Source organism: Anas platyrhynchos, chromosome Z, assembly GCF_047663525.1.
Source record: "Anas platyrhynchos isolate ZD024472 breed Pekin duck chromosome Z, IASCAAS_PekinDuck_T2T, whole genome shotgun sequence".
Lineage (NCBI taxonomy): Eukaryota > Metazoa > Chordata > Aves > Anseriformes > Anatidae > Anas > Anas platyrhynchos.
The window spans coordinates 77,665,722-77,692,799 of NC_092621.1; the positions used below are offsets into that span (position 1 = coordinate 77,665,722).

At 39.1% G+C, this 27,078-nt stretch overlaps 2 protein-coding genes across 5 annotated transcripts in view; both read right to left on the reverse strand.

Moving 5' to 3' along the window:
• CKMT2 (creatine kinase, mitochondrial 2) overlaps positions 1-15,273 on the reverse strand; it is a 31,729-nt gene extending 16,456 nt beyond the window's left edge. Inside the window, exons 1-2 of one of the 2 annotated variants that reach the window (XM_038170755.2) lie at positions 13,215-15,273; positions 1,757-1,830 (exon numbers count right to left, since the gene is read on the reverse strand). The gene's annotated coding sequence lies outside the window, so the exon portion shown is untranslated. Of the gene's footprint in view, positions 1-1,756; positions 1,831-7,440; positions 7,840-13,214 lie in introns of those variants that run through there. The other variant, XM_038170754.2, reaches the window with a different exon arrangement.
• Positions 15,274-15,428: 155 nt separating this feature from the next.
• The window catches only part of RASGRF2 (Ras protein specific guanine nucleotide releasing factor 2), a 136,947-nt gene continuing 125,297 nt past the window's right edge, over positions 15,429-27,078 (reverse strand). For all 3 annotated transcript variants that reach the window (XM_038170752.2, XM_038170751.2, XM_038170753.2), the window contains exons 20-27: positions 25,606-25,666; positions 24,261-24,364; positions 23,546-23,630; positions 22,735-22,932; positions 20,507-20,586; positions 18,646-18,763; positions 17,813-17,881; positions 15,429-17,115 (exon numbers count right to left, since the gene is read on the reverse strand). In XM_038170752.2, coding sequence (XP_038026680.1) covers positions 17,023-17,115; positions 17,813-17,881; positions 18,646-18,763; positions 20,507-20,586; positions 22,735-22,932; positions 23,546-23,630; positions 24,261-24,364; positions 25,606-25,666 — 808 coding nt within the window. In that variant the 3' untranslated portion in view covers positions 15,429-17,022. The remainder of the gene's footprint in view (positions 17,116-17,812; positions 17,882-18,645; positions 18,764-20,506; positions 20,587-22,734; positions 22,933-23,545; positions 23,631-24,260; positions 24,365-25,605; positions 25,667-27,078) is intronic.

Sequence of the window (27,078 nt, forward strand, 5' to 3'; positions counted from 1 at the left end):
GGGTGTTCCAATTAGGTATTTTTAAGATCCTTTCCCGCACAAACCATTCTGTGATTCTGTGATTCTATGATTATGTCTGAAGTACAGGGAATCTCTCATTCTAGCAGAGAAAATGGCATGTTCTGTGATAGTCTGAGGAAAAGAATGGATGTGTTTTCTTCACAGTATCAGAATGCAACTAGTTTTGCAAGTGACTGTGTGTTTCTGGGGAAGACGTATGTCCTATTTAAATAAATGACACAAATTACATTTTGTGTCAGTGAAGAAAATTTTTTTCTTAAAACTGGATTCTGACAAGTCTGTTTTGGGAAATTGACAAGGAAGAGTTACAAGGGGACAGGAACTTTCCCCCAGGATAAGCTGCTTCTGTTGTTTTGTCAAGGTTTTAAAAAATGCCGTTCTTTGGATAATTTCTTTAACATTCTTTCAGAGGTTAAATTAAACACCTCAGAGTACTTGGCTTTCTTTTCAATGAACACAAGTGTTCTAATTTCCAGTAATTTCCATGAAGATCTGGGTTAACTAGCTGCAAACCCAGCAATTTGGCTTTTCCACTCCTGTCTAAGGAAAATTGAAATGCTGCACCTCCATCTTTTCTGACAGACCTTCTGACCTGCTTTGCATGGTTTTTTGTTGCAAAGCATTGTCTACTTCGCACTTAATTCACCTACATAAGATGAGAAATGTGGATGTGTTTTGGGTTTAAGTGGTGTTTTTTTTCAGGGCCTGTATTTCTTAAAAATAATTTTATATTTTATACCTGAATTTTGTTATCCTGTCTCCTCAATTCCTCCAATATACAACATTGATCTAACCTTCCTTCCAGAGAAAGGTGCTATCTGACTGACAGAAGTTGCAGTATATTTTTCATTGCGAGAATTTCCCTCAAACAGAACTAGGGCAAGAGACCACCCGGGGTGGTCTCATTTTCCTTTCCCCGTGCGGAGCACATGGTGAGCTCCTCAGCTACCCAAGTCCTCGGGGTGCACAGCACCAGCACACACAAGAGATGTGCTGTGTGGGGCTGGGGCAGGAGTGGGCCGTTCTCTGAGAGGAGCTCCACTCCATGGATGCATTCATTTTGCAGGAAAGGCTCCCACAGCTGCAAGAAAAAATGCAGTGGGAGATGGTTTGACTGCAAATCACAACCAAGTATCAGGTTCACAGTCGAGATTTTTGTACTGCTTTCATGTCTCTGTATTTAGCAGATGGTGCTTGTGCCTTTTTGCAGTGTATCGTCTCCATCCCACACTCTGGAAATATTTGCTTATGACTAATTCGTGGAGAACTATTAGTGCTATACCTCAGTGTCTCAGAAACAAAGGATGTATTTTCATAACAGCACCATGTATTTACAGTTCTGTTTCACAGAAACCATCCCTACTGCAAGGAGTTGGCTGACAGTCAAAATCCTGCCCTGAAAACCAGCAGCCCTGCCAGCATCCCCTTGCCGATGGTGACACCATCACTTCAGCAACCCCAGGCACACCTCAGAGTCTCCACCAGATGGGATTTTTTGTGACCTTCCTAATCCTGCATCACTTCAAGGGACAAATCTGGCCCATACACCTGATTAAACTAGAGTAGTTGTGTGCAGTGTGTATTTAGACAGCCGGGTGAAGCACAGGAGTGTGTGTCTGCGGGCTGTTTTCTTGGCTGTGTTGTTGTCTATTGTGTGTCCCTATTCCCCAGGACATTATTGCCCTGTTGTGTCATGGAAAAGGCTTCTCCCTCCCTGAGGCAGGCTGTACATTACCTGACAAATGCTCCTCTAAGAGCTCTTAAAGCCTCCAACACTGGAGCTGCCACAGACTGCAGTAGGGTAACTACCTGAAAAGATAAAAAGAAAACAAACAGATTGAGACAGGTTATTTAAATTTAGAACAACGTTATCCACACATCCCTTTGTGCAATGTAAGCCCAGCACATTGCATCCTAATGCTTCCTTCCCCAGAGCTGGCAGCACAGTGGGCAGGAGCTCGGTGCCTGCAGCAGTCGGCCCCAGCCTTCAGACCCTGTCATGTCCTCAGGCACGGTGACTGCTCCTCAGCAGGGCATTGCTGTTGCAGGGACCACTGCTTGTGGCTGCTGAATGCAAAGGGAAGGCTGCAGTTTCATGTGGGAGAGAAGGAAAAGATCAGTGCTACAGGGATCTACAGTCTGCCTGTCAAAAACTCCTAATTGAATAAGCAGCTCCTGTCGCAAGGGAGGGCTATTGTTCTGAATGTAAAAGCGTGTAATGCTGCGGGACCCACCTATAACATTGTTATGATATATAATAATAACATAAAGTGTTATTTTTTATGAGAGTACTCCGCAGGCAGTCAGAACAGCACAAACAGACTGATGTAAACACTTGGTGGGCAAAAGCAGCAATCAAGGCAAAGAGCTTTTTAATAACGAGGTGGCACAATGAGCAAGACGCTTTATTTGACAGGAAACAAAGACATTTTGTTTTGTTTCAGATTTTTTTTCTCCTTTAATATTGCGTGATTTCTAAATAATGTATTGCTTCAAAGCAAAATTTCAAGAAAGGTCCGTTCTGAAAGCATCTGAACAGAATGGTCTCCAACTAATGAATTTTTCTTCGAAATTATTAGCTCAGCACGATTTCACATCATGAACAGATTCATTTGTTGCTGGCTTTTTTTCCCCCCCCAGAAAATGTCAGCCTGCACTAACAATGAATTTACACCATCACCACCTCTGTGGATTCAGAGAATGGCGATTATCAGAGCCAGGAGCATTACTGAAGGTGTAGTTTACTGATAGTCTTCCCTTGTGCTGCTGCTGATACGAGATCCATTCTTTCATAGAAGCACAGCTGGGAAGTGGAAAGGGTCATTTTTCAAGGTCAGAAGGATTCCTTGTTCCAACCCCTGAAAAAGAATTGAGAGGTCTCCCAAGCTGCTGAGGTGTGCAGGAAGGAAGGCACCTGCATCAGGAGAGCGTCCAACAGGCTGGAGAAGATGAAGGCATTCCAAAAGTTAATCAGCCCGAGTTAAAAATAAATACAACTCATATCTTATTTCATGCCTGCACTTGTTCGTCTTCACTGCCCTTTGCTACAAGTTTTATCAGCTTCTTGTAGAGATTTCTCCTAATTATTTTTTTTCTATGTGTAGTACGGAACTCTACAGAAGTCACTATCTATCTCTCTTTTGATGTCTCTCCATCATTGCTGTACCATGTTTTCACATTTATGAATCTCCCTTTGACTCTTGTGCTCTGCAGGTGTAGTCTGGGGTCAGAGAAACAAGGAAACAACTTCTGAGACAGGTGTCGGCACAGAATGACGCCCAGCATGACTGCGTGAAGCAGTCATCTGCAACAGCAGGAACTGCATCCAACGAAGTCTTTACCCCTCCCTTTTTTTTACAATTTTGCTTTCCCCATAAGCAGGAGCGCTTCTGAGTGACCAGAAAAAAAAAAAAAAAAAAATCACCGCTGCTGTGGGATTTTGTCTGTACTAATAAAATATGTTTAAATAGGTCCCAATAATCATTTACAGATTTCTCCTCAAAGATAATTTCTCTGCTAATTCATTTATAACTGCACCAAGGTTGCAGTAATTTTGTATTCTTTCAATGCACCACAAGTTACATGTGAATTCGGACTTTATTTTGGTAACATGAGACAGAATTAAATGGATCTAAGCTAGCACTGTGTTTTTTACTCTCCAAACATTCCTTCAGTTGTCCAAATGAGGTCTAATTTCTATGGTATTGAACACAACATTTTTTTGGCTTGTTTGAGGATATTTTATAATTTTTAAAGACATTTTTAGGATTCATAGCACAAGATCTCAGGTCTCTGCCATTCATATGGCTCTCGGATAGTAATAACACTGTTCTTCCACAACAGAATGGGTAGGTGCATTAAGAGTCAGACAGCTTCTTCCTCACTGACTTGATGAAGTCAGGGATTTCACCACGTTGTGTTAGAAATATTCAGGGAATTGACCTGTACTGAGCTGCCTCTGCGTAAGTCTGTGATGAATCTGGAGCCCTATATATACATTCTGGGCCTCACAAGCACCACTGAGCCAGCCTGTGTTATAACTGCAGGTGCACCTGCATTCACTGCCCATGGCATTGCTGTCGGGCTCGCCTTGCCAACTGCTGTGAGAGTAGCTTGCCAGGGTCACTGGCCTTGGTACACTGGTACAGTTCAAGGACCAGTTACATCTTGCTTTTCCTTGCCATGGTCAGAAGGACCAGCCTGTACAACCCACAGGGTTATGGTCACTGTCACTCAGCACTCACAGCACATCTGTCCTCCTTGCCTTTGCAGATAGCATGGCCTTCAGACGTGCCCACGGTTGGGCATCCTTTGACTGCTGAAGGAGGAGCATAAGATGTACATGCATCAGCTGGTGTTCAGCAGCATCTGGGTTTCCTATGGTTAAGGGGCAGTGAAGTGTCTTTTTGGTCTTATCAGCAAAGTGTGCTGTGAGACACACTGATGGCTCCTGGCATTTGAATCTAGCTTGCGGCTTTACAAAATGCTTGAACGAGATGTTGTACGCATTTTACCCTTATTGCGTCATTCTGTGCATACATTGGATACTGGCTTTGCCCCATGACAACTTTTTGAGATGTCTTTCGTATCCCTCCATGGTTACGTATGCCTTTGGCCCAAGGACAGGGCCTGGCACACAGTTCAGTAGCTCTGGGAGTGGACTTTGTCACTGGTAAAAAGTCCTTTGAAGTTTTGCTTCCAAGGTCATTTGTACTTGCACTGCTTGGAGAATGCAAAAGTGCTCTTCTACAGAAAAATAAAATAAAATAAAAACAATAAAAACAATAAAAAGCAGTTGGCTCAGAAGCACTTGCTTTGTATCTTCCATGCAACAGGTTCACACCTACAGTGAACAGTTTTCATTAATTCTTACAAGCCTGCTTGTGGATCAGAAGTGATGAATTGAGAGAGGAATAAATGCAACATTGATTTAGATTAACAGCCACTGAGCCATACAGTATGTATGTAGCACAAAGTGTCTCCAAAACCAACTTTTCTTCACAGCTGAGCAGCATCGCTCCTGATCTCTACACATCAGCACCATCGAGGGCAAATGAATTCAAACTGGAGTTGCCTTTTGCAAAGCGATATTCTATGAGCTTTCAATACTGATGGCCAGTGAATCAGCAAAAGGTTGGAAGGTCTTGAAAAGCCAAGATCCTCTAGGTCACTCACAGCCTTTACCTCTCTGCTCACCCAAAGGATTTGCTCTGCTACCTGTAGCCAGCCCTCAGAACATTAATGTCCTGACAGGACTTTCTTCAGCTTTTAAAACTGCATTTTAATATATGTATCACCTCCCATGCACACCACATGGAAGAAAAAGCTGGCTGCATGACTTAGCAATATTCACTACTGTGATTCTGGTGCTGGATGAGAAATAGCCCAAAGGATTGCAAGTGTCATTTCAGGTGCTGAGGCTGTTGGTAGCCGAAGGGTGAATCTCAAGATGAGAAAAATTTGGAGAGTGTCTATTTCATGGTCTTAAAATCAGTATCCTTTCTTTTTCACGACACACCTAGACTAAGGTCTCTGTTAAAGGTGAAGGTCCTTCTTCAGAAGAAATGTGTTTTTTTATAGGCCAGGTTGCTAGCCAACACTACATGATATTTAATATCTTTGACACTTATGACAATTCTGTGGAACCATGACATATCAAAACTCCCCTTGCTGCTGTGACCAGAGGCTGAGGAGCGTTCCTCACATTTGGTTGATTGACAGCTACCATGGTGCTCAGACAGCCCCAGCAGTGTCACATTGCACATGGTCATCTTGTGACCTGCACACAGGTGAAGCCGTTGCATCCATATCTGGAAACATCGGAGGAGAGTGAATTATGGTGAATGCACAAATCACCGCTTTACCCTTTAAGGAAATTGTTAGCTTTACTGCTACTTCTAATACAGACAAACAAACACTTAACCCTTTGCTTTCTTGAACTTTTTGTAAAGAGGACATCACCAACAACATTTCCCCAGGTGGGAATTAGTGTGGCTGAACACGAGTGTTGGTTATCCCTAATTTCACACCAGGCAGCATGTGTGCTTTCAGCCAAGGAGGCAAAGAAGGTGCAAGGGTTACAGACTGAACAGTGACATTTCCAGAAATAGAACGAGATTAAATATTTGAACCATGTCATGGGTGGCATTAGTTGCCACACCATGTGACCCTGAGCGACATTCCAGAGAAATGGCAGAGTCATAGCTAAAGTTCACACCAGCTCATAAACACAGGTAACGTATATGCTCGTCTTAAACTGCTAAGCTGTTTAGGTCATGCTAACACTGTAGTGAGCAGAACATTCACGTGGTGGAGAGAGAGGTAATGAATGAGGCTGGTCTGTTATTTCTGAGAAGTAATTCCTTTGAGTCATTCCGAGCTTGAGCTAAAGCCTGTAGACGCCAGTGGAAAGTTTTTCTCTGCCCTTCTATGGATGTTGCGGGCACCTTAGAAACATCTGCAATAAATGTCACAAGTGTCTAAATGCATGAGGCACCATTTTTAGATGCCCAGAAAACAGCTTACATTGCTCTTTGTTGGCTGTATCACTCTAGAAGTTCAGAGGGTAAGATATAAATTACAACATTAAATCTCATAAAGTAGTATTGGTGGTTTTTTCCAGCTTCACATAGCTTGGGTTAAGCAACACACGAACTGTATTGACTGAGCAGGGCTTAAGATAGTCTCCAAAGTGCAGAAGCAGTGTTAGTGCAGGCATCATTATAACCGTGCCTAATCACAGCAGAGAGCTTCTCTACAATAAAAATTAAAAAAAAAAAAAAAAAAAAAAAGTTTCTTTCTGCTCATAATTCCATGTGTCTGTGAGCAAGTATAGAAATCTACTTATCTCAAGAAAATAAATTTGAAAAATAAATACACATAAATTCATTACTGTGAATAGAGGAGGTACGGAAATGACTGGGACTCTTATTGGCCAGACAACTGCCCCTCAGTAACCACACACTTTGTGATTTGTTCCAGCTGAAGGTCTGGTCCCTTAGACCCCACCTAGTCTCCAAGTCCTCCAATTTCTCCTACCAAAGCCCATGAGCAGTGTTGGGAGTGCTTGCCTTTCTGCACCAATCAGACACTGCTTTGCAATATAAAAACCTGATCCCTGCAGATAGCCACAACCTAACTCACAAATAACTTCTCAAATTTATGTTTTCTCTGAACTGTTGACACGTCTGCAAAGGAACTTATTTTTCCCTTATTTAAACTGTTAGTTAAGGGTCAACACCTGAAGCAGCTGCACAGTGGGCTGACACATTTTCTGCTGCACCAAGTAGTTGCACAAATCAATAAATTATAACCAAATTACACTGCATCCTGTGGTGCTTTGAATTCATTTGTAACAACCCTCACATTTGCAATGCTACCATTTGAGGCAAGAAAAGCAATACAGTTAGTTAGACTGACCTTGAAGCTGAAGGTAGGCACGTCCTGCTGCCTGCAGCAAGCCGAGTGTAATGGGAATAATGAGTTGGTGTGCTGACAGGAGACCAGGTAATATGAGAGGGGGAAAAGGAGGTGAGGGAGGCGAAAATAATTGCCGCAGCGGCCAATCCTATTTCACTCGGTTACATGAGTGACATTTGCTGCCACAAGGCTGCCCTTGAGGACGCTGGGAGGATGTGGCCTAGCAGTTGGGTGACAGCAGCAGCATCCCTCAAACGCTGCTCGGGGCAAAAGAGTTCATCTCAGCCCACGACTGGCCAGGCAGGGAGTTGCCAGGGCTTAGCCCCAAGAGCCCACGCAGAAACAGCCGAATTCCCCGCTGGGCTGCCTTGCCCGTCCTGCCCCTGCAGCCACGGAGCTGGGCCTGGAACTGGACCGCCCGCACGGAATGGGGGCGATGTCACAGTGAGGCCGAAGTGACATCACGGTGGGCTCTTTTTTTTTTCCTTTTTTATTTTTTTTCCCCAATCCTTTTAATTCACCATATTAATGTGTGACTCTTTGTAAGGTGGAAGTCCAGAAACACAACATTAAAAGGTGCTGGTGGAAATGAACCGCTGAGGATATCAGAAGCCACCCATTTATCATTAGTACAGCGGCACAGTGGTGCAGAACTGGAAGAAGCGACACATGATGGTCAGAGTGGAAAGAAGAATAGACAATTTCATTGACCTGGCACTGCTCCTACTGAAACTGAACATTTTTCAAGGCTGACCGAGAAACACAGGGGCCAATACCAAGCAGCTTTTAAAAAAGTTCAAGACTTCAAAACATGTTTTCCTTTGCATGCTTAGTATTTCTTGAATTGTACACGGCAATTTCTTAAACCCAAATCACACATTTGTGAAACTTTATAATATATAGACATTGTCCCCCCAAAATGTCATGACTCATTTAGATTAATGAGAACCATGCATACCCACCATAATTAAAACCAAAACAGCCACCCTAGATCAATGCGTTTGGACTACCTAGTATTTGAAGCACCCCCTCTTTAGCACACCTGCTTTCTATCAAACCAGCACTACATTTCTGGTATCAATAGCAAAAAAAAAAATAAAAAATCCGGTGGTGGACTTCTTGAGGTAACATGAGCATAGAAACACAAGCACAACAAAACCAGCCCTGTGCAGGAATGGTTTCCTTGGTTAGGAAAACAGAAATCATCTTTTTCTTCTGTACTTAGCAGGAGCACCTTCACGCCTGCACTGTGTCTTTTTTCTGGTGGCAAGCCCCCCAGCCTGCACCCAACACAGAGCTTTGCATGCTAACACTTCTTTCCAGGCTGCCGTGGCTCTGCCTGTCATGCAGCCCCTGCACCAACAGATTGCAGCGCAGCAGCTCATGACTGAGGCTCTCACTTCATTCGTAAATTTTTGACTGAAGACAGCCTTTCCTCATAAAGCCCTTGGAGACACAAAGAGCTTCCCCTCAAAGCTGTTGATACCGTGAACTTAAGTGCCTTGTTGACATACTCAGATGTTTAAGCCATTTGCTAGATCAGAGCCTGGAAGAACAAAACTCACTCAGCCTGCTAACTAACATCACGAGCACCTGGCAAACAGTGTTAGCGAGTTCCCTTATGATTTCTGGAGAATGCACCATTTAGTACTTGAGAAATAGCTTGGTCTTACAGTTCTTTGAGCTGTTTTCCAAGGAACTCAGTTACAGAAACACTTGGAATGAGAAGAACCATCCATAAATAATGCTCTATTTTCATCTATCTAACCTAAATATTTATGTGAAATCTCCCAATTAAAATGCTGTCTTGGTTTCAGAGCTTGTGCTGGGGAGGTAGCAGTAGCTGAGTGTTAATTCAATTGCTATTCATATTAATGCCATCTGTCCCTGTGCAGGGAGTTCAGCTGAAATTCAGCTGCAATGTGTGTCCCATTAGAGTCTTTTAAGGAAGCTATTGAGTGGAGAAGCTACCTACACAGACCGCAAATAGGGTCATTTTATTTTATGGGAAGGCCTTCCTGGTTAATGTATTTCTTTCAAAGATAATTTCTATAAAATCAAATTTCCATATGAGGGCAATAAGTTATTAGTTATCAAAGGAATCATGACAGAAAGTGTAAGGCTAGTTAGTGTTACTTATTACATATACCAAATTACCAAATTAGGAATCAGAGGATGGCAAGTTTGTTATGAAGAGCTTGCAAGGACGCTTATTATTAGCTCTCCTGTGGCCGGAGTTGGAGCTCTGGTATCATACAGCTGCTAAGAGCCACCCCCTGTCTCCAAAAGCTAACGGTCAGCTTGCCCCAGATGCAATGAAATTCACTGGTCTTCACGTTCAGAAGGTCCTTAATTTTTCAGATTCCTGAAGACAGTCATATAACAATGCAGTGAAGCATACCCCCTTGGGAAGAAGTATCTTTGTTTACCAAATGGTTGCCAGACCTCTTACTGAGATTTCCTTGTAACTGTGGATGTTCAATATCCACTTAAAGGGATTGTAAGCAGTTAGCAAGATCTCAGACCACAAAAACATTCTGTTTTGAGGTTGCAATTAACCACTTACACCCCACTGCAGTTGCTGGAATTGAAGCAAGTACTTGGTGCTAAGCGTGGTCAAAAATTTTCCATTGACCAGGTGCACAAGTAGGCACTGAACAGTCCTCCTACACTAGTGGTTACTCCACTTACTTTTAAGTGCTAATACACGTCTACTAAATAAAAATCTGAACTGGATCCAACCATCCAACCAACCTGTTAAAAATAACCCTAGTTATTTTAAGTTATTAACGCTGCTCTTCACAGGACATCCACCACATACTATAGGAAAGGTTCTCTATAATTAGCTGTGTGTTTTCTGGACAAAGTGAAGAGAAAGGACTTTTCTAAAAATGGGGTTGACCTGATGGGAAAGCAGAAATACCCATAATCCTTACAAGAGAATCATATGGCCTTCATGATTGTCCAAAAAGTGATCATGCTATTTTTTGCTACAGACTGCTTTGCACAGTATTGCAATGCATAAGTTTTAACCAGAGCAGCAAGAGTGGAGGTAGGAATTGTCTAGTCCACACTAGACAACTTCACATGTGTGAAAAGGGCAGCAATTTCATGTCAGACGTCTCAACATTTTGTATCTCACTGAAATGCTTTTTTATTTTTTCTCTCTCAACAGGAATTGTTGAGTACAAGCAAATAGCACTGCTTTGCAAGAGGAAACTTTGGCATCCTCTCCTCTCCAAGGCAGAGAATGACATTCACTCTGTCAATGTCTCTCTCCTGCAGGGTCAGCAGCTGCTGGTGATGGAGGCTCGTAATCCAACAGGCCATTGCTTTCACCTCAAAACACACCTTAACTATGGATTTGAATCTGTAATATTAGCATTGCCACAGGTGGTATTCTTACTCCCCTCATAAAATAGGATGGAAAAATGCTGCACTTAGTTTAAAATTACCAAATATGGCAATTACCAATACCAAAATGAAAAAAATAATCAGCTGTGATATTGTGATTATGAGGGAATTCTAGAGTAATAACTAGAGAAGCACAGTCAACAAGCATACTCAGGCATGGTAAATTCTGGTACCTTTCCTCTTTCTGTCACATTGACTCAGCTTTTTTTGTCATGGAAACTTCAGCAGACATGGTTATGGAAGAACAGTGCTCTTTTTCAGATGACTTTCCCATTAGAGATAAAATTTCAACAGCAAACTAACTGGAATAAATAAATTTTATAGATTTAGAACAGAATAAGAAGCGCTGGTAAGATTTTGTGACTTCTTTGTGGCTGGAACAGTTATTCATTTTGATTTATATGAAACATACCCAGCACCTAGAAAGGTATAGCAAAGTCTGTTCTCATATGAAACACTGAAAATGTAAGATTGCAGAAAATGTGATTGCAAGGTCACAGAATACTGAATAGGTTCTGATTTTAATACACCACTTGCTTTAACTTCATCTCACACAGACTTGATGTACACTGTTTATTTACTTCAAATATGTTATTTCCTGAAACAGATTTAACAGACGTTTTTCTATGCCCTTAAAGAAAGAAGTCAATTGAACAAAGGAAAGCAGTAAACAGTGGTTAAAGCATATAACAAGCTGGAGATCTGCTTTTGTAATCTTAAGCACTATTAGCTATTTTTCTTCAATGTACAAGTTGCTGTGTGTTATTTATTTTCCTGTCGCAAGAGGAGGGACATACACTACTTACAAACCTAAAATGTTTTCTGTTTACTTGTGTTGAATACATGCCTATTCTATTTCTTGAAATCCAGATCAGCACACCAGCCAAGAGAAGGCCTAGGGATATTTAGGCAAAAGCTCAACAACAAAGCAACAAAAGAAAGAAGGTAGGGACAAAGTTATTTTCTCTCTACATAATTCATTGCCTCTTGTTTAAAGAAACATTCTACTGAAATAGGAAGTCACTAAACACCTTCTGATGCAGTATTTAAACTCCACATACCTGCAATTACCTATCAGAGCATAAAGGGAACAAAGGTGTGGAAACATGGAGGCTCTCCTCAGCTAAGAAGAATGAGTTGTGCAGCTGGTTCTGATTAATCTGCTACATGTTCTTATTTAGTTATTTATAATGTACACACCACAATGGATCAGCACATGTAGGTCTGTATGAAATTGGTTTCGTTCTCTGTTCCAAGTTACAATCAGCTTTAATCCCAATGATGCCCACAGCATTTCCAATGCAGCATAAACAAGCAAAGAATAAAAAGCAGTAAGTCAGACCCTTCTCTCACAATAAAAACACTCAAAATTTTCTCTGATTTGTCCTTCTTATTAATGGCTTGCCCCTTCCCTCCCATGTTTGCCTAGAAGACCCAGAATTCAGATGGAGTGGGTTTAAGATCCCATTTTTTCACCACTGGTGGGTAACAAAACAAAGAGAAACCAGTAAGAACACTTGAAATTCAGGAAAAAAAGAATTTTTAATTAGCATATAGGCACAACATCCTGCCTGATATGCCTTTCTAACAATACAAAGCAATAACCTCAGATAAAAGATAAGTTACAATACATGCAAAAACGTCTGGATGTGCACCAAGCAAGGTGTTAGATATAGGTACATCTGTCAAATAAACATACATCTATTCACCTAAAGAACAAAATTTCAGAGACAATTCCAAAAGTAAAGATACAACAAAACCACCATAGGTGAGTAGCATATTGGACATAAAGCATCCTACACAGAGACATTTGACCTTTGGAGGCAAAAACTGTAACAGGCAAATAGCTGAGAGCCGGATCCCCAAATACTTACTTATGAAAAGCTCTCAGTGAAGCCTAAGGTATTATCAGAATGAGGTCTGAAGGATTTTGCCCTTAATGAATAACAATTATGAGTGGGTAAAAATGTCTCTATAAACGAGAATTTAAAATCATATATCTATGTTTAATGTTGTTAATAAAAGTGAAAGGAGGAAAGACTGAATATCCATACAGATAAAACAATGTTTTTAAAAACTTTAAAATAAATAATGGTAATTAAGGAAAATTTGGGAAAATGAATATGTCCTGAAGTCAAAATCAACATGATTAAAGTTAATAAATACTTTAAATAGAGAGTTAAATTCCTTTTTACCCTACAGAACAACAACCAGTATTACGAAGTAGGAAAGCAGAAAGAGGACGGAGATCTCTTTCTTACTCTTAGACGAGAGTAATCAGTCCCGGTCGAATCTCTTGCTATTAAGCTACACGATTGTGTGTCACAGGACTAGCTGAAACAGACAGAATACACACTTACTGCAACTGTAAATTCAACAGATTTATTTTTCTTCCACACGATGACTAAGCATGGTCTCCATCCACTAACTGATGTGGAGTGCCATGAACAATACCGGTGAATTCACTGGGGCAGGAGAGGGAGGGAGTGAAGGCTAGGATGAAGGCAACTCTAACCCCTATCAGTGTGTGACACGTGCTTGGAGTCACATGAAAGGGGAAGTGCCTGTGCTGCTGCCCAGGTTCCCAGCTAACTGCAGGCTGAATCCGGGCTGCTACTTATGCAGTAAAAATACTGCGGAACTCCCCTGGACTTTGCTGACAAATGTGCCCACTGCTGAACCAGTGGGTGAAATATGCTATCCCCTTTGCAGCCAGTCCATACACCCTGAGGCATATTTTATCCAGAGAGTGCTGAAGGGAGCAGCCCCTCCAACATAAGAACTGCTGTTGCATCTCACCAGTGCAGCAGGGCTGAGGAGCTAAGAAAGGCAAGTAGAGAGGTGCTTCAGCCCTTCCCTTTCTTCCAAATCCTGAATCAGACAGGCTCGTTTAGCTCCAGTTCCAGAAAAGTAAGTCCACTCTGCTTCCATGGCATAAAAGCTATAAAGGACAAGATCCTAAAAGACAGCAAGATCCTAATGTCAAAGTCCTCACTTGGAAACATCCTCTCTTAAACACCAGTGGCAAACAGTGGATGTCTGATGACTGGGATTTGTATCTCGATGTACTACATTATCTGGCTGTGGTGGATTGGCACAGAGAAGCTGGTAGCGAGGAGCTCCACAATCCCTGTGCACAGTTCAGGGAGACCACTGCACTAGCTGGTTACATAGATATACTAGGCGAAGCCTCACGCAAAGCAGGTTGGTGCTGTTTACTAGCTATTGCCATAACTCAAACACTGCAGGAATACTGTAGCAGAAGCACTCAGTCCACTCACACTTGAATTACACAACCTGAGTGTGGGGGGCAAACACACTTTTCTACACTTACTGTGTAGGATTTCTGCACAAAAGTTCTTTCCAGCTTTGATGTAGGGTTGCGAACACAAGCTAGGATTATGGATGACAAATGTATGCTCAGTTCCTGTATTTTAAGGAACACAATGTATCCATGTACAAAAAATATTTATACATTGCTTCTCAGCAAATCAAACATTGCTGTGACAATAACCTTTTTTGTTATCGTTCTGAACACATATCCAGTCCTTAGTCACTCCAGTGATTCTAATCTAAAGTCCACCACTGACCCAAGAGGTAATGTTTGGCATATAAATAGTATATGCTTTTCCAGAGGAGCTGAACACATTGACTACTGATTTAAATATAAGGATGCTCAGCACCTTTGAAAAAAAATAAATCTCTATTCCTTCACCTTAGCATATGTCCATTTGGAGTACTGTAGCACTAGCACAGCACCACCCCTTTGTATTGCAAGCATTAAAACATATTAAATGCTCTTAAACTCTGAAGAACTGATATATGTACAAAAAGTAAAAATTAACAAACCATGAACAGAGTAAAATGAAGAACTATACCCTGTAAACCTAAAAACATCAATGAAGTTTGGTAGAGCAGGATACAAGAAGATAAAGCAGCAGTTAATAGCATACAACAGAGATCCCGATTGACATTGACAGTTGTTACACATTTTCTGTGTTAACAGAGAAACAATAAAACCAAGTTAAGAAATCACTTTTTGGACCACGTTTCTCCCATATTTTCATGACTTTGAAGTCTTTTATGAAACTGACATATAATATATGTTTGTTTGTGTTGTGTTTTTTTTTGAACAGAAAATACATAATATGTTGGTTTTGTGGTCCAAATAAACCATGCTTTTCTTTCATATCATGCACTGGGATGCAATCAGCTTGCTATCACTCATTAATGAAAGAACAAGCACATTTTTGATAATAAAAAGCTTCCATACGTTTTCTGTGTTTATTTCTACAGCAGTCATTCATCAGAAGTATTTAAAATGTTTCTGGAATTTCCTTTTTTGTTGCTGTCTGCTTTTCTAATTAAGGAATTTTCCAGTATTTGTGGTGCTTATTCATGCAGTTATTTACAAAGAGATGGTCCTTGTGGTGAAGAACCTTAATGAAATGTACAGTTGCTAAAGTACATTTATAAGTGCTAGCAGTTACACTGAGAACGAATGGAATTTATTGTGCAGCTCTCGGCTGGGCTAACAATATGATTAAAGTGCAAATAAAGACAAAACCCACAAGCCAGGCAGATCTGTTTTTCATTGCCAGCTTTCAGAAGCATCATGACTGTGGTAAAAAATGTCAGATCAAATAGGCCTAGGTCACAATCTATTTTAAACTTCTGTCTCCCTGAGAGAATTTAAGGGAGGTATACAGTGATATAGCCCTATTTCTTCAACTGGCTGAATATCATTGGAAAAGTAAGGACACTATTCCAGCCAAGTTATTCAACAGTGCTAGTATCTGCATTTATATTATGGTGTACTTTACAGCATGCATTTGAGCTCACTTGCCATGCAGCTACAACAGGCCACTTATGATCAGAAAAATTTAAGAAGTACCAACTAGCTGTAGAAATTAAATCTATCTACTGGTAAGTCACAAAGCATAGGTCTTAGAAACAGTAACAATTAGCACATTTTCTTTAAACATATGCCCATATGCAAATGATAATCACTAGTTCAAATGAAAATGTATAGTGTGTATTTGCTGGCATTCCAAGTTTGCCACTGATATGAATGATTTTAGAGCTGAGTCAGCACTGAATGACTGAAAAAAAAAAAAAAAAGAAAGGAAAAAAAAAAAAAAAAAAAAAAACAAATCACTGATTTCATGTAAAACAAAACATTCATTCTAACTCCTAGTGGTCATTGCTGATCACTACCCGTTGCCAGACCAGACACATAGTTCTCTCCACAGTGTGTCCAGAAAGTGCTCTGTTGCCTGTCTTGTCAGGGAATCTGCAGGAGGTGCAGAAAAATGAAGTGCCTTTTCAGGACTGTGTTGCAACTCAACTAGCCATCCTATTCACTGGATGTCAAGTCTTAGGTATAGCTCCTAACCATGTACTTCCCACCTGAAGCTTGCAAGGCTGACAACTGCGTACAACTATTCATCTAGCTATTTTATTTTTCATGCTGTAAATACTCTCATTGAGTATTAATGAAAAAATATTTACAGTTTATTTATGTGTAAAATCAGTCACCTTAGAAAAGGCCGGTAAGACATTTAAAGAAGGTAACATTCTATAAAGGGTAGCATTGAATAAACTTTTAGAAATGTAAATCTGGAGAGAAATACTAGATGCTACCTTGATGTCACTGCAGGCTCATTGATGACTGTTAAGATCCTGATTTTCAATAAATTTAACATCATATGAGGACACCATATGGCAGTACCATTGCTGCCTCAGTGAACGCATAGTTAGCCATCCACCTAGACCACATCAGAACCATTTCCTTTTGCTCATGTATCTCAACTGGGTATATTACCATCATTTAGATCTGTCTCCTTGATCTGTCACATTAAGATGGCTACAGTGAGTACAGTGAGTTCACAAGAAAGCCTCATTAACTAAATGCACAGTCCCTATTGCAAAACATTATATTTGCAAAGTAGCAATCACTTAATGCAGATATGAAGCATCCTTGTCTTCCATGTCCAAGAGTAAATTTTTGTTGCCTGAGAGGGAAATGCTGTGAGGTTCGGTATCTCTTACTGGAAAAGAGAGCTTGCATTCTTCTCAATATTTCCCTTGCTGTCTTTAGGATTTGGCATGCATAATTTTTTTCATTGTACTAAAGCTTTCTGTAGACTCTGAGGCAAAGCTGGATCTTCAGGCAGGGAGTCTGGGTTCAAGCTTTAGGGAAAGCTCATACAAAGTATCTTCATCTATGATGAGTGTCTTGTCAAGTAAATAGTGAGTGACCTGGAATGCAGAAGACACAGCTGAACAGATTGTTTTTATTGTCATGAAAATGTCTCTGCTTTCCTTTCCTTTTCCCCTTCAGCCCATTTCAGAGCCTGAGATCCTCTCATGTTTTCTCAGAGAAACACAACAGATCATGTGAATGGTGTAAAGCTGTACCAACAGTGCTCTAGGAATCAAATTCAGTTTCTTAGGAATGCTTCCTAGGCCCACGTTGTTTTTCTGGAGTCTGAGATGTAAAGAGTCTTTCTTTGAAGACACAGGCTGGCTTTGGACAAATTTTCATAGGTCCCCCAAGGGACAAGGGAAAAAGAATTGCAGGATGCACACAGGATGCTTGGGCCATCTCCTAACCCCTAATCCGAGTATTCTGGGATTCCATTGGGAATTATGCTCCAGCTGGACTGGGAGATCACATTTCCCTTTCAACCCATTCCTCCACACCCCAAAACCATGCTGGCTGCAATCCCAAGAGAGTTTCCAGAGAATAAGGAAATCGCTTCTATATACAGCATTAAGGAAAGAGGGTTTTAAAATCACAGATTACGTGTCCATATTTCTGTCTGTGCTCTCTGTGTGTCACAGCAGAATACATTCGTTTCAGCTTTCAACTTTCAACAACAGCTATCTCTTAGAACCAACTACCAGAACAGCATTCATTTCAATGGTAGGTAAAAGTACCTAAGAAGAGCCTTACCTTCTGCTGATGCTCTATGCGGTAGGAGGTCTGCTGGAATTGGCGTATCTCCCTGATAATATGCGAGATCTTTCAAAAGAATACAAATATATTATAATTACAACTGCGTTTTGATTTCAGTTGGGCACTGAAGATTTTTTTGCCAAATTATGCAACTCATTTTGGGAGCATGTAAGTGAAGGGCAGAAATCACCAGCTAATGGATTCCATCTTAAAAAATCTTAAATAAGCCATTTATTGTTAAGTCAGTTTCAAGTGAACCACCTTGTCTATTTTCTCTCTCTTCTCCATATACTGATAATCTCTTTTATCTTTGCCTGGAGTGACTGCTGCAGTGTGTAATCATTATGAGAACATACAGCTGAGGTTAAAAAGAGAAGTTTCCACGCTTCTCTCTGAGGGGTTTTATAAAGCACCATTTTATGATATTTGGAGAGAATCAACTTTGAAGTACTTCTTAAAAAATAGATCCTAGCACACTTGAAGAAAGATTGTGAGCACTGACTGCTTTCTGATGAATAACTACATTCCTTTCATTTGATTATTTCAAGACATCTTTTCTTGCTTCTTCATAAGCTTAAGGCATCTGCTTTTTCTATCTGTGACTTCTCAAAGAACAAACTGGAGGCAAATTCACACTGTAAAAATCCTCAGTTTACCAGAAGGTGGTGATAGAAGACTGGGTCAAGTAATTGCTTTCAAATAGCTATCTATCATGCACGATTCAAACACACTTTTAAGACCTGGTGAAATTCTAAGCAGTTATAATCAAATCAATAATCAATTTGTAATTAAACATCTGTTGGGAAAGCATGTAAGGGAATTAAAATTACCATTCTCATTTTGGAAAAATTGACGAGGCCTTCCTCAGTGAAGTTTGGTGTTCCTTCTTCAATAAATGCTAGATCTGTCAAGTACATTCCAAGGTAGGGAACAGCAGGTGGGTTACAACTGTAAAACAATAAATCAGCATATCTATATACAACTAAATTTACAAACTTGTATTTTTATAGCTCACACAAAATTTATTATTTAAAGAACTTTTAAACAATGGACCACAAAAAATTGACATCACTTGATTTATATTTGCTCTGAGTGTGGCAAATTGAATTGATTGCGTCAAATATTAAATTTAAATTAAAGGCAGATAGCCTTTAGGAAAATCTAGAACAAAAAAGGATGGAGTAAGAGGAAAGGTGGGCACAGTCTGGACACTGAGCACACCTTCAAGCATATTTTAATCTTGGCTGTTAGGCAGTATCAGAAATAGATCATATACACAAGCTACAAGTGCATGTGGATATGTTTCTGAGTGGTTAGTGTTCTTCTGCATCAGCATATATAAGCATTCTAGTACCAGCAAGGGTCCATGTGAGTGTGCTCATGCATGTGTTTGGAGACATACATACATGTGTATATGGATATAGATAACATTCTCTGTCTTTTCTGGCTTTGCTAACAGTGAACCCAAAGAGGAAAGAGGAAGACAGACAGATAGACAGGATGATCTGGAAAGCTGGGAATAGAGACCCTAGAGAATTGGGAGCTGCTTTTCTTAGTGGGGCAGGACTAATGTGATAGGCATTGTTACTTCTTTAATGAAATAATCACTACTCCATACCTGCTGATTCTTACCTCAGCAGAAATAGCTACAAATCTGTTTTTCTGAAGGTTTGGTGTAAGAAAAAAAGCAGGGCCACGGCTGTACTATTAAAGGCAGACAGCTGGCTTTGCTTAGCAAAGCACTTCAATCTGGTTATTTTTTACATTGTGAGGGTGACTGCTGCACACAGGGTAAGCAATATACTGACTGAAAGGCGTTTAGGAGTACTTGTTCATATTGTGAGTGAAAATGTTTTTTTAACAAGTGATTAGTCCTCAACAATGTTTTTTTCACTAAAAACTGACTAATTTGAACAATGTATTTAAATTTATCATTTAAAGTAGTTCTACTACATGTACATAGAACTATAAACTATGTATATTTATTTTTATTTTTATTTTTTTTAACGTGTGCAGTTGGAGTCAATACATGCATAAATTGTAGAGTCCTTGCCAAAGGATGTTTTGGATACCAAAGCTACATATGGTGAAACACAAGGAATCAATGACTACTGTAAAAAATGTATTTTTTTTTTCCAGAGTGGCAGACTACAAGGGGCTGGGAGGGTATAGGATAGCAAATATCATTGTGCATTATGTTCCTTTCTGAGCATCTGGCCACTGTCAGAGATAAGATAATAGGGTGAATGGATCTTTGATTTGACTAAAGCTTACTTGTCAGTCCTAAACTTCTTATCAGGAACAAGGACTCCTTTCAATCTTGTTTTTGAACAGAAAACTTTATAATAACCTGGTTTACACTTACTGAAAAAGTTTATCAGTGTAAGTAAAACTCCAACAGGGAACATTCCACACAGAGTAACAGGGTGGTTTTTTTTTTAAGTAATTCTCTAAAGACATTGTATTTATCTATTAGTGTGCTAAATTGGAGTATATTGAGCAGAACCAAAACAACAAACAAACAAAACCAGAATAAAACTCCAAATAGAATAAAAACAGAATTTAAAAGGTTACTAGGTAAAAGCATTACTCAACATTATATTAATTATTAAAGCTTAATCAAAGCTAGTTCATATTTAAGATGTATTATCTACTATTTATTTAAAAAGTGCTTTTTGTAAGTAAACATACTTTTTGAGTGTTTCTCTAAGATTTTTAAATCTTCCTTCAGATGATACAGTCTTCTGAAGCTTGTCCATGAGGGCTTTTGCCTAAAAAGAGATCACATCACAGATGTTATTGCTGTTGCACATAAATGATTTTTTAAAAAGATTTGATTCACTTAGTTTCTTCACAACATTTTCAGAAGTAACTATATAGGTATTAAGAATTTAGCTTCACTGTAGTTCCTAATGATTTTCTGCAAATGGAGATTAGGCAGCCTTAAAGATGTTCCTTCAAGTGAAACCAGAATATGTATCTATGCTAATATTATTGGCCTGCAAATTCAGCAAGAAACACAAGATCATTAAATTAATGGCCAGCAATTCAGTTTACTCTGTATACAAGAATATTAGAGGCTTGATCTGGTGCGCTACTGAGGCTCCTCAGCTGGATTTACCGAAATTAAGGACAGTAAAGGATGTACTGTCTTGCAGCCTGCACTAAAATGGTTTTGCTTCCAAGTTTCTGATTAAAAATGAACGCGTATTTGAAAAAATGTTACTGTCTTACAGGAATGATTTTCAGTGGATGTCATCAGAGCTTGGTTTCTCCATATGTAAAATATATTTTCTTTTCATTACTTTTTTATGGTGTAGACTTGACATAGCATGGAGAATCCTAAGAAACTTGTCATCTTTGGAACTGAATTTCCAGTTACTAGGAAGCTGTAGGCAGAAACTTTCTTTTTTTCTACAATAACAGGCTAATGAAACATTCAGATAATGTTTTCAGTAAGCAATGGAGAAGAGTGCAATAAGGTCACATACTGGGAAAAGGTTTTTCACCAAGAGGGTGGTCAGACACTGGAACAGGCTCCCCAGGGCAGTGGTCCTGGCACCAAGCCTGTCAGAGTTCAAAAAGTTCAAAAAAGTTCAAAAAGGACAGAGTTGTCAGACATAGGACCTAATTGTTGGGTCATCCTGTGTGGAGCCAAGAGTTGGATATGACAGTCCTTGTGGGTCCCTTGCAAATTTCTATAATCCTAACATTAATCAGGTTTTGTTGTTTGTTTGTTTGTTTTACAATTTTAAAAATCAAGCAAATCCTAAACATACTTTTTTTGAGGTAAACTCTTATACAATACCTTGCATTTAAAGTATTAATTATTATTATTATTATTATTATTATTATTATTATTATTATATTTTTATATCAAAGAAAATAGCACCAGCCATAAAACATAGGAGAATAAGCTGATTGGAGAACACAGTACAATCAGAATGTATTCTAAGCGGATGTCATTACTTGGGCTGCTTGATTGCTTTGCAAAAACTTTGGAAACATATCGAGAAGGAAACGCAGTGACAAAAGCCCACCTTCTCGTATGTCAATTAGCAAGATCGAAAAGGGCGATCTAAATATTCCAACAGGCTTGAAAAACCTGTATCCAAAACTGCCAAAATTACAAGTGATTGGTTCTGTTCTACTGACATCATTGCTCCGCTATTGCACCACACTAAAATATGTATGTTTTCAAACAGCAGAAAGTTGAGATTTAAATAATTCAATAAATGTCTTCCCAACTATTTAAAACAGAGAACATAAAAGGCCAGGTACTTTTCATTCTGGCTCATTTTGTCTTTTCTTTGTTACTGGCAGTCATTCTTACAGTTTCAGCCATACTGCTGACAGTCTCAGCAGCAAGGCAAGGGTTAAAGGGAGAGATTCATTGTATCTAAACTTGAGCACCTAAATGAGAAGGAGGTCTGGTTATCTACCCTTTCTTGTTGGGTAGCAATAAAAATCAGCACCTTGAGAAGAAGTGCTGCCCTTTCTACTAAATTCCTGCACAGGCTGGAAAATAGGACTCCAGTTTTAGGCACCTGAGCCGATGATGTTTATAGCCAGTCAACACCTATGCATATGCCTTAAGTATCAATTCAATAAGTAGAAATTTTTTTTTTCAAATATTTCAGTAATTCAGGCTAAAGCCTCAGATTTAAGCACCTGCTAATTCTACTGAGATCAGTTTGTTCTCACAAATATTTAACTAATGATACCCAAAAAGCAATACATCAAATGCAAAAGACCATGACATGACATACCAGCACAACTTGATGCTTCCAGCAGGTAGTCAAGACTATTGTTGAGGAAGAAAAAGTTTTGGAAAGAATCCTATTTCTGTTCATTGTTTCATGAACAACATAATGACTAGTGAAATCTAGAAACCGTCATTGTAATCAGATCTTTCTTACCTGTTTGGATACTTTAGCCCAAGTTTTCTTCAGTCTGTAGATTGCACTTCTGTTCAAGGCTGATGTGATTTCTAATACGCCATTATAATTGTGCATACATCGACAAATGTCAGCTACTGCTACCCACTTTTCAATTGAGTTAGCCCGGGAGCTGACATCAGCATAATTCATGATTTGGGAAGCAACAAGGTTGCTCATCTGACCAAACAAAGAGGAAGTATTTAGGACATTTAAACATCATCATATTAGAAACATAATTATTTAATGAACAAGGCAGAAAATAAAACTGGTGCACAACAGAACTTATGGCTATTAATAAAATCAGAAAAAAACAGACTGAGATCAGTGTTGTAGGGCAGTGGATGGGAATGAGAATATGGAAGAATGGTAAGAAATGCAATGGGGTGTGTTTTCAACCCAACAGTAACAATGTTGATGGGTAAGTCAGACAAACTCAAGGCATATGGTAAAAAACAAATGTACACAGAGACTCAAAGGGCATTCATTAAACAGAACTGGTGTTATATTTTCATTCTCTGAAAAAAATATCATCTATGTAGGATAGTTTAAAATGATTTAATCTATTAAATAGTCATTGAAATTCCAATGTAACAATTTCAAAGTACCAATTAATGAAAATTAAAAGCTTTGTATGTGTTGATATAAAGAGATAATCACAAAAAGACCATAGCATTCAGTCACTACTAGATAAGAAATTACAGAACATTGTAAGAAAGATATATTTGTTCCAGAGGTCACAGACAGTGTCAACAGAGTTCCTAGAAGGCAATCCATATTTTTAAGTACTTACATCATTAAAATGTTGACTAGTTTTCATAATATAGGGTGTTCTCTCATTTTTATCCAGTTTCATCCAGCCTTGCCCAAGAAACTCTCTAGACAATAAGTGAAGAGAAAAAACAAAAACAATTAACAGTATAGTCTCTGTCTGCAACTGTAGCCTAAATGGATTTCAAGTATACCTCTTTTTTTTAGAAGCTAACTACATAGCTTTACATTAATTCCAGCATTTAATTATTAATTATTTTATTAATAATGCTAATAAACAAAACTGTAACCCTTATTAAGAAGATTTATGTTGATTTTAATGCCCTCTCCCTGTTTTTCCATCTCAATTTTCAGCTTTGTGACCCTATTTGAAACAGGTCTTATCAGTTTACACGATCATATGAATGGTAAACTACTGTATGAATGAAGTTTATCTGACATTCCCTCTCCAGAGACTCAGGACTTCCATACTATGCTCACCCTTCACTAGCCCAGAGCCTTTGAACACAGATTTTTTCTTTAGCAACAGACTGAAATAACTCATTCTTAAAAAAAAAAAAAATCAAACTATATGAGAATCATAAGTAATAAGCAATAATAGAAACAGCCAAAGGACAACGGTCTGCTGTAAGCCTCTTTGCCTGGATGTCAGTACCATGACCTAGTGTAGTGCCTGAAACTGTCAGTAACAACTCATCCAATGTACTCACTTCAGTTAATTGCAGGAGAATACTTACTCATAGGGTATGCTTCTGAAAACTATGTGGTCTAGAAGAGTTATCTGCTCCGCAAGCTCCATGGCTGACAAAGTCTCAAAGCACTCTGGTTTGGGGCATTCTGACTACAAGAATAAGGAAAACACTTAATGATCTATCATTGTACTGAAAAGCATTTCAGAGCACGGTGTATTAAAAACTTTATATACATTTTTTAACACAAAATTGTAATTAACATTTTTGATACACAGAAATAAGAATTAAGCAAAAAATGTTAACAACATAAGGGTAAACATCAGCCTGGAAATTGATAGGAAAGCAGACAAGATGTAAGTATGCATAGGTTAACTAAAGTCTGTATATTTTGAGTCACTTTCCACATAACCACTCTGCACCTAGTTCATTGCTCACACTCTTTGTTGTATTAATACAGTGCACTTATGAGATGATGGTGACTACAGTTTAGAGGATGTTTCTCGTCAGTGATAGCCAAGTATGCTTCTGATGGGTGCTGAGGTGGTGCACACTTTGTATAAATCCACATTTTCCACATTTTTTCATCCTCATGTGATTAAAATCAAATCCTTAAGTTTTGACCAGTTCATCTCTGATACATGCTCCAGATTCTAACTCTGTAAACTGAAATATGCATTCCTAATTGTCCCGGTTTCAGTTAGGATACAGTTAATTTTCCTCCTAGTAGCTGGTAGGGTGCTATGTTTTGGATTAGGACGAGAAGAGTGCAGAGAACATGCTGATGTTTTAATTGTTGCCGAGCAGTGCTTACACCAAGCCAAGGACTTTTCAGCTCCTTGCTCTGTCCTGCCAGCGGGCAGGCTGGGGGTGCAGCAAGAGCTGGGAGGGGACAGACCCAGGACAGCTGACCCCAACTGGCAAAAGGGGTATTCCATACCATCTGGGGTCATGCTGAACAATATATAGGGGTGGCTAGCCGGGGGAGGGGGCCGGCTGCTCAGGAGTAGGCTGGGTTTCGGTCAGCAGGTGGTGAGCAATTGCATTGTGCATCACTTGTTTTGTACACATTATTAGTAGTAGTACTATTATCATAATTATTGTTGTTGTTATTATTATTATTTTTATTATTATCCTGTCTTAATAAACTGTCTTTATCTCAACTCACAGGCTTCACTTTCCCGTTTCTCTCCCCATTCCAGAGAGGGAGGGGGGAGGGTGAGCAAACGGCTGTGTGGTGTTTATCTGCCAGCCGGGTTAAACCACAACACTAATATAAAAGAACAGTATTTCTGTCCAGAGTTGTAAAGGTACAGAAGTGATACATTTTAGTGACTCAAACATGGAACATTTCTACAGGAATATTTATGTGTAAATTTCAAGATGAACTTACCATTTGAATTATATCCTCTATTTTTAAATGGTTATCATCTTGATCATCCTGAGAAAGAGCCCTGAAAAATTAAGCAACAGAACATCCTATATAAACAAAAGTATCTATGGTTATGAGAACTGTTATCACTGACAGGCAATCATGCTTACCTAAAATAGATCTTTAAACTGCAATTAAAGATGTCAATAAATAAGAAAGTCTTGCAACTAAAAAAAATAATTTGTTGTTTTAAATAAAAGGTATAAAATGGCACAACATCACAGTCATGTAAATGCCTGTTATGGAGGCTTAAAACCCTGAGGTAAGAACAATGTACGTCTATACTGTAGGATGGTCAATGACAATATGCCGTTACTAACTACGGCACTCATTTGCTGATTACAGTGATATGGTCCCACATCGATCCCACTTTGACTTTAGCACTATGAAGTCTGGTGGACAATGAAAAAGTCCCCTTTTAAAAAACAGACCTCAAAAATACAACACAATAATGAAAATATTTAATCAGTAGTTCTCCACGTTGAATAATCCTAGAAAACCTGAAGGTGTGTGTTTGTGTGTGTGCAGAAATTACATTCCTTGATTTTTTAATATTACACTATATGATATTTTTGGGACACGTTTGGAAAATCAACATTTGAGAAGACAGTACAATAGGCATGCATGGAAGAGTGATTCACAGGAAAGTGTTTATTGGCACTACACTGTCCTATTCTTTGACCTACACAAAGAGCTCTGAGAGTAGAAATATACAACAAACAACGACAAGGTTTTATGTGTAGCAAATGTGTGATTTGGTTTCAGCAACAGAAGTGTTAATCTATGTTTTTAATTCTCCTATAGAAAATCTGTGATTATTATCCTGTGGTTGTTTCAGAGTAATGGGTCAAAAACGAAGCCATCAGAAGGTGTAAGTATTTCCCTAAGCCCATCTTCTTTGAAGTAATAACGTTGTACATCATTCTAAGATCTTATTCCTTCTTTTTCTGAGTGCTATTTAACCTGCAAACAAAAGGTCTCAATGCTGAGCATTTGGCTCAATGAGTCCTCAGTCTTGGGAAAGTCCTGTCTGAAAGGATTTCAGAGATTTCATATTATAACATAATATTCTTGAAAAAAAAAAAAAGGCAGGTGACATCTCAAATTTCAAGAATATCCTATATAAACCACAGGCAATCTGAAAATTTCAGTTGGATTACTATGGCTAGTCTTGAACACCAAAGTATGACAAAAACAACATGGTATGAGTACAGGTCAAAAAGACTGATACAGCATTTGGAAAATACAGACTCAAAGAAAACTTGAATAGACTGGATTTATATAATACATGAAAGAGAAGATTTATGGAGAAAGAACATTATGCCAGCATGTAAGAGACTGCCTATAACTACACCAACAATAGTGCAAGAAGTTGCCGGACTGATTTGGTTTAAGAAACATGTTCAACTTTCCACCTAGGATACGAAAGCTCTG